Here is an 11,743-nt window from a genome sequence, read left to right as displayed (position 1 = left end):
TTAAAATTGAAATTCTGTCAAGTACCCTCAGTCTGTAGTATTAATAATAAAATAGGTTTAAAGTTATAGATGCGTCAATTGCAGCTCAGATCAGTATTTTGTATATATGCGCAATAGATGTCGCATAATCTACAAAATACCAGATAGGCATTAAATATCTCCACATATGAACTGATAGCATGGAATACGTACCCAGAAATCATATATCAGCACCCTAGAATCCTGACTGACAACCTCCACCAATTCGATACTATACTGAAAATTCATGGAACAGCATTAAGAATCCTATAGCACACTTTGCAGAAGAAAGAAATGTAAAAATACTCAAGAAGAGAATAGAAAATATAGAAATAGAATTGACATAAAAGATCAACTAAAAAAAGAGCTCATTACATGCAGCCGAGATGTGATGTCAATGATATCATTATGTAAAAAGGAGCAAAAGTATTGAAGACCAACAGTATTCATTGCAGAACCAAATTTTAAAGATACCAGACCACAAGACGAACATAACGATATTAAATTCTTTGAAAATATAATATTTATACCTACCACCAACACAGACAAATCCATAAAATCAGTGTGTATTAAAAAAGAATCATCAGAAATGGAATAGATTTGTCGAGGAACTCCCCCCATATGATAATCGGTAAAATAGAAATACATTGATACTATTGAATCCAGCGTTTCTTGTTATATTTTCGGTAAAAAAAAGATAGCCATCTTAAAGCTAAATAAATAATGCACAAAAAGATATCAATGTCCTTATAGGATAGTTTAAGTATTAAGACTTATGGTAGACATCATTTAACGATAGCAGAGCACTAAAACACACCTCATAAAATGACGAATACTATATTCTAATACCACTGTTTAACATTATTTAAAACAAAAATTCTACTCACCACCAACAAAATGACTACGCCGCCACTGGAGCATTTCAACAGGCAATATGTTTTATAATAATGTATTCTCAGCCACTTTCTTAGCGACAAACTCTTCAAAACTTTTTGTTCATAAAGATAAAATGTATTTTGGTTTTTAAGCATTTTATAACCATTAAAATATGTTATTATTTATGATGTAGCGCCATAAATCCTTTTTGTATTTGAAAATTATAGAGTAAATAATATATTAAAAAAAAATATAGGTATAAACATTATTTATTGAAATACAGTAGTTTTGGATATGATTGAATTTTATTTCAAAAAAAAAATACTCTCTGAAATTTGATACATATTTGACAGAAAACATAACAGAATTTCCTATTATTAAACAAAGATTGGCTACTTAGAATTAATAATAATAATATGGTAAAACTAAATCACTAAAGATGTTTCTTTATACAATATGTTATTGAATCTATATTAGGCTATCAATTAAATTGTTATGTCTATTTCTAAGGCGTGATTAAAATGAAAAATCTTTATAAACCAATAACAATATGTGCACCATAAAATATTCATAGGTTTAAAATTTATATAAGCCAAAATCTCAATCAAAAAAGGTATTTTTCCAACAAGAAGTTTCTACATAACGGTCTAAAGTATTATTTTAAATTTTATGTACAGCACAATATTAAAACGGAAATAATTATTGTTTAGCTCTAATCTAGTACGAAAAATAAATAAATATAATTATCAGAAAAGAAAATTAAACATCCAAGTACAAGGTTTAAATATTTAATACGTAATAATAATCTTACACAGTTTTAAAAAGTATGGTTTAAATCACAATCAGTAAAACCGTGAGTGTGAAATGAATCCGTATAAAAATTTTGTTTTATGTTCCAAGACTTTATTTTATATTTATAATTTAAATAAACTTAATTTAAATAGCCATTTAATGATATCTTTATTAAATAAATATAAACAGTATCTATGTACAATATTTGGCACTTTATACCTAGTTAAAACTAGTCGTTGCCAAGATAAATAAGATAGTTAGAATTTAATGTTGAAGCAATATATTCAATATAATATAACGACTAAATTCCATTTATTATTTTTGTATATCATGTAATTAAGAGTATAAATTTCATGAGAATAAACTATCTGCAAGATTGTTACTTTCGATATATAAAAGAAATATAACAAATAATTAAGTGGTTTAGAATTTCTAATAAATTATACATTAACAGATAGATCACTCAGTCATAATAATATATTGTAGTATTTGTGTATTTCTAAGCATTATAATTTATTATGAATGTTTCTCATTTAAACACTGAAAATGCTTACTTTTGATAATACAGAAACTTGTCTTGATGAAGTCAATAGATGCTATACATTCAATAGTTAACGACGTCTTTTCAAATTCCCATAAGATTTTTTGCAAGGCTATCTATTGTAACATGTTTAAATATTATATATATATATTACATTACAATATATTATATGTATGATATTTTAGAGTTAATCTTATTAACTAAATTTAGCTTAACTATTCTACACCTCAGTGATGATAATATTATTTTCGTTATACATTATTTAATAATAATAATAAGTATTGAACATTTTTGCACAATATAAATGTAACGTATTTCAATAAACGGCTATAATTTAAACTTTTGCTCAATAATTTTCAATATATCTTGATCATTATTATAATAAATAATAATTTTACACGGAAAGAGACAACGGCGATTCAAAAAAAAAAAAAAATACGAAGAATATTCTTTAAAAAAATCTAAATCAATTGTGAACACTTCAAATTAATACATAATCCAGCTATTAATACTCTAATATAACTATGTCCCTAATTAATCATAAAATTATAAAGTATCGCATAGGATATGTAGGAAATTGATTTATTTAAATTGTTATGACGAATACAAACTATCTTTTATATAAACACGCATTTAAGACGATGCTGTGTTGTGCATAAATGTTGATATGATCGTTACATATTTTAAAGTTCCCACAAAACAATGAGCCTTTATGCGATTGTCTATATTTGACTGGATATGTGTGTTTTGATTATTATTAATATAAATGGCAAAATAAATAAGGTGTTATACTGAATATACTGAAGTTAAATTATTATTTCATTATAATTATTAATCTTGGGAGCAGTTATTGTTTCACAGATATGTTGGTTTCCTGTAAATATACTAACACAAATTCTATATTATATAAATATATTATATATTTGAAATAACTTTTTTGACATGAATATTTGTAAACTCTCTTTCATATAGTTTTTTCACCCTTTTTAAGAATTTTGAAACTCAACACAGTATATTTAGAACGCAGAATAAAAAATGCAAAACAATTTTAGTAAAAGGTTTTAAAAAATAAATAAAAAGTATATATTACCAACAGTAATTTTAAACCAATAAAAATATTTATATTTTTTAATTTATACACGTAATAGAAGCAATGACATTCAATGTGTCTTATCTAATATAAATAAATCAATGAGTTTGTTTTAATTAAATGAATGCTTCTACGGAAAACAAACCGTTAGATTAGATGAATATTTTGCATATATTTTATTAGGTAATTGTTCATGTTTTCAATAAAAAATAGTAAAAAATTAATAACGGTATATTACATAAAAAATCTCCTTAAAGAAATTTTGTACGCTCCAAAGACGTTATATAACAATAAGTATTTACGTAGGCTAGTCAATCGAAAGTCTTTTGGTAAGCTTAAAATTAAATTTGAAGTCTGCTTACACTGTGATTCTGATTTGAAGAACGACGATGACAAGCACATACGACGATGTTCTCCATCTTACTGCTACATGTGTTCCCCCTGTGGAAAATAAACAAGCATATACATGTGAATATTATAATTTAATAACATGTTAACGATCACTTTATTTCGGATAAAACATTATTCAATAAATCATAAATATTTAAATAATATCTATACGGGAAAATACTGAACAAAAACGGGAAGGTTGTTTTCAATTTAGAATCATTTAATATAATGTTCATGATATTTATTTCTTATATAACCCATATACCCAAATCACAATAATACCGTTAACATTTATAATAAAGGTACACCAATAATGATAAATTTCATTTTATGATAAAGTATGGCTGACGTGGAGTAACTACTTATCTCTTGTTCATAGAATTAATTAACTAACCAATTTGAATTAGCGCTTATGTAACAAAATTTCATTATAATATATAATATATAAGTTAATTTCATAAGTTCTATTTTTTTAAATCAGTACCGTACCATTATGGATAGTTTTTTTTGAATTGTAAACCTACCTTCAGAGTGAAATAACAACTAAAGTTACATAATTTAAAACAAATTCTTCATTTGATAGCATTCCGTTCTTATACATAAGAGTAATAAGTATAGTGAGGTTTTATTTTTTTATCTGCTGCCGAATAGGTACCTTAAGAAATAAATAACATTCTTTAAAAAAATCACATTTATGTTATATGTACTTAATACTATAATACTAGGTCAGTGATTTATCAATTATTTCGTTTCAAAGCGCTCATAGTGTAGGTATTTTGTCATGGCACCCTATTAATTCCAGTTAATATGATGAATGCGTATGTTGTTTTGAAGTCTTGGAATCAACTTATATGTACCTATCTAGCTACTGCTATCCAGTAACATACTTAATAATTAAGTATCAAAGCCATACTAGAATTATTCTAGTATGGCTTTGAGCAAAGTCCGGTCTCTGACAATTTTAATCTCATCGTCGAAAAGAAAAAATTGTCTAGCCCTCGGAATCTTGATTCTCTCAGTAATATATGTATATCGACACGGTACATTACTGGAGTTATGCATATTATTTATCTCAAATATTGAATGCGTGTAAACGTCTTCATATTCTTGAATATATTTTTGTAACCAGTTATGTACCAGGCTATGTTAGGACCTGTTTAAAAACAGTTTCTATATTTTGAGAGAAAATATTAATGGCATAATACTGATGCATGATGCGGCGCCCCATAGATTGCTCGTGGCGTACACTTTTAAGACCACTGCATTAGTTAATATGTAAGTATACATGTTGTGTTTTAATGCCTCAATAATAAAACAGATAGAGTTAAAATGTATATAGATTGTATGATTTTAGTTTATTATTAAACATACACGTGTTCGTTCATTTTCGATGAATTTTTCGCTGTAAAATATCACAGAGCGTGCATTGAAACGATCGTTTGTGGATTAGTTGGCTCTGGTAATTCCATTTTTGACTTTGCATACGTGCACTTCATTTCAGAATAATTGGTCGTAAAAAATATTAAACAATACTTTGGGAGCATTACCTACATTATTTTGGCCAGTTTTTAATGAATACAATACGCATAAGTATGTGTTGTTTGAGGTCAAACATTAAGATGTAATAATTTGTAGGACCATTAAAAAAGTATGTTACAAAATGTTATAAAATTATAAAATAATATTTTTTTACAAAATTTATTTTCACTGATAATTTGAAATTCATATATGAAAAAAAAATATGTATACCTAAGTATATAAAATATTCGATTTATATTAATTAATACAACTATGTACACTTTTAAATCAACAATAATTATATTTGAGTTTTCCTCTTAGTGCCATCTTTTATCAAAAACTGGCAGCCAAATTGCACTACATCTCCTTCTATAATTAGAAAACCAATGTTTTGTACGTTAAGTCACTTACAAAGGTCATGTAGCCAAGATAGTTTATAATTATAATTATGTATTTTTACATATGCCTTCGGCTTATACCTCTCTTGGTACTTGAAGGAGTGAGCAGCCAAAGTAGATGTTTGACGAAATGTGGGACGAAGTTGGAAAGCAAGCCAGGCCGAAAGTCCTGGGAGACGAGAAGGCAGACTCCGACCAAACCGAGGACCGCTGGACTGACTACCATACCCAAGACAGGGTGGTCAAACAATCTGTAAATTTATGAACCAGCAAATTGAAGCAGTAGAGGAGGCAGCAAGCAGAAATGACACGAGAAAACTCGTCCGAATCACCCGTGAAGTCTTTGACAGGCAACCATCAACTCCCGGCGCCATTCGTGACCCAATAGAGTAATAAAGTCTGCCGCAGAATGCGTCAAGAAGATTTGGAAGAATCATTTCTGCGGAGTGTTGAACCGCTCACGCCCTTTGGATCCCTTTGACATACCTGTGGAAACTTTACTTTTAAATATTCCCCAACCGACTGATATTTCCGATTGCCCGCCGATACACCGAGATAAAATTGGCTGTGAAAAGGCTCAAAAATTGAAAGGCATCGGGGGGAGATGGCATACATCCTGAATTCTTCAAGTACAGTTTTAGCGCAATCCTGCACTCTATGTTTCATCTGATGACAAAAGTGTGGAAAGAAGAGCGCTGTCCAAGAGACTGGATAAACGGTGAAATCATCACACTTCACAAAAAAATATGACCTACTTAGCTGCAACAATTACCAAGGCATTATGTTTTAGTATTCCGTGAAAGATTTTGGCAAAGATCCTCTTGATGACAATAAGAGACCTGATAATGCACATCCTCAAGAAAACCCAGGCCGCACTTTTCTACCTGGACGAGCGTGTGCTGATCAAATCCACAACCTTATGCCTATTCTCCAGCAGAGCCATGAGCTGAACAGTCCGTCAATTTGATGCTTTGCGGATTATGATAAAGCTGTCAACAGTCCGCACTATCTCTTCCTCTGGATGATACTAGGAGCATATGGAATCTCTCCCAATTGCTATTATCAAATGCCTGCATGAAAATAACATATAGGGTATCAGAATTACTGTCACGGGATAATTCGGGGTCACAACCGGAGATGGACAGGGTTGTGTACTTGCTCCGTTTCTTTTCATCATCATCTTTGAATTAATACTACGGAAATTGATACTATCTGACCGAGGAATATCTGTTACCCCCACGGTGAAGTTATATGACCTGGAATCCGCCAATAACGCTGTCCTCTTCGTAAAGTTAATCGAGGGCATTCAAGAGACAATCAACTAGCTGCATGATACTCGTCTTGCGTTGGTTTGAAAATCAACGTAAAGAAAACCAACCTTTTGTGCAATATTATTTGTCTTGATCCAGATTTCACTCTGGTTAGCAATGGGAAAAACATCGAGAGCGTTGACATATTCAAATAAGTGGGGGGTACACATCACGGGAGATGGCATTTTGCAGAGAAAGCTTGCTATCTGAATGGAAATGGTTGGAGTAATATTCAATTCAAAGCGGAGTGTCTTATTCGACCGCTAAATTCTAACGGTGCTGCTTTATGGTAGCGAATCGTGGGACGTTACAAAGGCTACGAGTAACCATATACTGAGCTTCGAGAACATGTTTGTAATGGATACTGGTTGTGTGCTGATATTACTTTCGGAGTAATAAGAGAATGCACCAAGCAGCCGCTCATCACGCTGAGAGTAAAAAGGCGACGTTGAACCTGGATCAGCCATGTGCATCGGATGCCAGAAGAAAACCTCAACTTTGCTTGCCTTTTATTCAAGCCAACCGGATCCCGGCGTCCTGGATGGAAAAATACTATCTATAGACTATATACGGCAGAGCTACGGGATGCTGGTATGACCTGGAATGGCGCAAGAAGCCTGGCTAACGATAGGGATTGTTTGAGGGGCCGTGTAATGTCCTTGTGCTCCAACTAAGGGGTGGATATGGCCGAAGAAGAAGAAGATTTATGCCTTTGTTACCAAGCCCTGCATTATGAGTTCAAGAGTACATCGAAGTTTATAATGTATGTATGTAGCTTTATTACCTACATTATATTATAGAGATCTCTTTATTGATAACATATCATTGTATGTCTAAGTTTATTAATGATCGGATATTTAAATTGTTACCTTTTTAATAAATAATAAAATATTATTATAGTATTGTATAACTTTTATATTTTATTGATATCTACTTAAAATGACCAAATTTTCTATCGACGAAACATTTTATTTTCTGTATGTTATTGAAATAGTGAATTTTGTAGCCATAAAGATATTTAATTATTTACGATATTAGAATTTGGCGACGAACTGTTTTGAATACAATAGTGTATTTTTGACTGAAACCGCTAACAAAATATCAGCATATCATAACACATTAACTGGAAATTTACGATTAGCGATCACCGTAAATTAAATGAATCTACGTTAAAACAAAATTCTACTCACGCGATACCGGCAAGTGGCTTTAACCAGTAAAATAGAGCTTTTATTACTGAGCTTTACTATCTATTTATGATAAGATAATAGGTAATGAATTTAATGACTTGTTAAAAACGATGTCTAGTAGGTAAAATCTATCTAAATAGTTAGAAGAATTGAAAAAAAATCACAACTATAATAATTATATATCTAGTTGTGAAACTATGAAGATATCTCAAAACTATCATAAAATTATGATAAAAGAGGATTCGTGTTTTTTTTTATAATTTATTTATTAATTCTTCTTAAATGCTAGAAAATATAGACAATGTAACATATACAAATAATTAAATAATATGCATTCATCACATAAAAAATGTATTTTTATGAAAGTATATTATATTGAAATGTTACTTATATAATATAGTAAGAATGCAATAAATTATGAACAGTCAGTACAGAAAGTAAACAAAAAAAATGTCTTTATTCGGTATCTTCTTCTGTATATGTTGCTTATCTGTGAAATTATGTCATATAATATAATGTGTAATCCGTTAGTATCTCCTATATATTATTATCCTAAGAGATTTTGGAAAACGCACCATATTTTTTATTTAAATACCACTTTGTTGATTATTTAAGGAATTCACTTCAATTTTTGGAGTCCCAAATCTACTTCCATTTGAATCGGGCACAATCTGATAAAACTCGACACAATCACAGATAAAATCATTTTTAAATCGCGTTTTACATCCGTCACCATACATTTTCGCTACTTTACTGTCTATCTACCGCAATTTGATTATAATGTCGCTTAATACTTTCTGTTTAATCGAAACTTCAGAAATCAGAATTAATATTCCACAAATCTGTTCAAATCTGTAAATAGCACATTGGCGCATTATTGAGTTTTAACTAGAAATAAATACATTTTTCCTCACTAATTACTACGAAAATATAATCTAAAACCATGTCACTGCTTTTTATCTGTCAAACTTATAGACTAATGATTGTCATTTGTTTTCTTTCGCAAAACAAGTTCATTTGACTTGTCAGAATTCAAATTTAGAATTTGCAGAATTAATCGAAAAAATGTGACATTTCTATTAGAATGTTAAATAATCAATATCAATCAAGATGAGTTTTCTATTAATTAATAACAAATTTGATTTTTCTTTAAATACTTCTTTGTGGCTGTTTACGCACTATTTTTTATTGAATAATTACCTAGGCTACTAATTTCCATGGATATAGTCATATTAAGTTGCCATTGCAAACAATGAAATAAATTAATACGAATTGTTATAGTTGAGAAAATTTGTGATATTGTATAATATCTACCAATTTTTACCATCCTTATCATCATCAATCTGGACCTATCCACTGCTGGATGAAAGCCTCCTCAGCCTTATTCTACTCCTTACTTACACATGAAAATCAGTGATATTATACTATCTATATTTATAATGCCATTTTTATCACAAGCCTTAATAAATCCACTGCTGGATGACGGCCTCTCTACGTTGATTGTATTCTTGATAGTCTTGAATTTCATCATCATTATCAATCCACTGCTGGACGAAGGGTTCCGCAACGTGATTCTACGACTATCGGTTTAACAAATTTGTGATATTATACCTATTTCTATCATCCTTATCATCATCGATCTGAACCAATCCACTGCTGGATAAAGGTCTCCCATAGCCTGATTATACTCCTTTCTGTCATATTAATTGCTGTATTTATCAAAATCGGTGATATTATATTTATCGACATATTCATATCGTCACCATCATCAACCACAATCAATACACTGCTGGATGAAGGGTTCCGCTACCTGATTCTACTACTATAGGTTTAACGAATTTGTGATATTATACATATTTTTATCGTCCTTATCATCATCGACCTGAACCAATCCACTGCTATATAAAGGCCTCCCTAGCCTGATTCTACTCCTTTATGCCATTTGAATTGCTGTATGTATTAAAATTGGTGATATTATATCTATTTATATTGTCATTAGCATCATGAGCCTGAATCAATCCACTGATGGATGAAGGCCTTTCTAATTTGTTAGTATTTCTGTCGATCATATGAATTGCTATATTTATCAAAATTGATGATATTATATTTACCCATTCATAATATCGTCATTATCATCATCAACCAAGATCAATCCACTGCTGGATGAAGGTTATCCCAACCTAATTCTACTCTTCTTAGTCACATAAACTGCCATATTTTTTTTAAATTTGTGATTTTATATACCTACCTATTTATATCGTCATCAACCTGTATCAATCCACTGCTGAATGAAGGCCTCTTTAAGCTGATTCCACATTTTTAGGTTTTATAAATTCCTGTTTTTATCAGAATTGGTCTATTTCTCTCAGATATAATATGTATTGCTTTATTATTTATTAACATTTGTCTCAATATGAATGTCCCGCACCGGGAAACTATATTGGCTAAGGTTAATTTTGAATTTAAAATTTGATTTGTAAATATTATTCTATTTTTTACATACATTTATTTTTTATAGACAATGAAACAAAACAATGTTTAAATTTGTTTTTTATGCTGCTAACCTTTTTCTATTATGTAAATAGGAGCCGAAAGAGATTAATATTTGGATATAATGGGTCGCTTTTTATGATAATCACATAATATTGCTGTATATTCGAATGAATGAGATGTATAATTATTGCATTAAAATTAATATGTCATTGGTAGCAATCGGCGATTGTCAGCTGTTTTGCTAGGCCTAGCAGCCTGAAGTGGTGTCAGGTGATATTGTGAAGGCTTGACTCCAGAATATACTACGCATATGACTCCAAATTTGTATTGGCAGTGACGAGATGCAAATGGTAAAACTGACAAATCAGCGAAATGTCAAAATGTCTGACGTAAATGAAAATCCTTCCCGAAGGGAAAACTATGGCGCCGTTTATGCATACTTCACAATTATATTAATATACAATACCGCCAAGCCGTCTGCAAGACCTAGCGAGACAGACTGGCGAGAGCCAGCTGGCTCAGCTAGTACAGATAAATAGAAAACTTGTTGAATTATTGAGATATCATAATATTATTAGAGGTGTTGGATCTATCTCCCAAAAAACAGAAATGGTAACAAAAAAAAGTACGATAACGTAAAAAAAATTATATGTAAGTGATTAATAATTTATCCGATGTTGAATAAAACACATGAAAACGAGGTTAAGTTTAAATTAAATATATTATTATATTTTATGAACTCGGAACACAAAATAACTTTATGTAACTTTCTAGTTGGTCACTGAATTTATAATGTAATAAACTAAAATATTTGGATATTGGCCTATTTTAGAACTAATTATTCTATCCAGCATATTGTTAATAATAATTCCCTTTCAGTTATTTTACGTTAGACTAATAAATACAATTCAGGCATGTTTTATAAATGTGATTTGGCTATTATACGCAATATTATATAAAAAAATATTTAACAAAATATGGGGGGACATGCTCGTCGAAGGTCAAAATTGAGTTTTTATTGTATTTTCAAACCATGCTCCTGGACACTCCTTAAACGTTGTAGATAATCTATTTATATAATTTTGAAGCCTTATTATTCTTTATAGTTATTTTAAACATTTGATGAC

General features: G+C 30.1%; 1 protein-coding gene across 3 annotated transcripts in view; it reads right to left on the bottom strand.

Moving 5' to 3' along the window:
• Positions 1–3,448: 3,448 nt before the first annotated feature.
• The window catches only part of LOC147068210 (lachesin-like), a 142,062-nt gene continuing 133,767 nt past the window's right edge, over positions 3,449–11,743 (bottom strand). For all 3 annotated transcript variants that reach the window (XM_085952656.1, XM_085952658.1, XM_085952657.1), the window contains one exon: positions 3,449–3,758. In XM_085952656.1, the coding sequence (XP_085808782.1) occupies positions 3,676–3,758 (83 nt within the window). In that variant the 3' untranslated portion in view covers positions 3,449–3,675. The remainder of the gene's footprint in view (positions 3,759–11,743) is intronic.

Source organism: Rhyacophila brunnea, unplaced genomic scaffold (assembly GCF_057557595.1).
Source record: "Rhyacophila brunnea isolate RB1 unplaced genomic scaffold, BYU_Rbru_1.0 scaffold_3, whole genome shotgun sequence".
NCBI lineage: Eukaryota > Metazoa > Arthropoda > Insecta > Trichoptera > Rhyacophilidae > Rhyacophila > Rhyacophila brunnea.
Note: the sequence above shows the minus strand (reverse complement) of the source record. Positions and strands in the feature narration are given on the sequence as shown.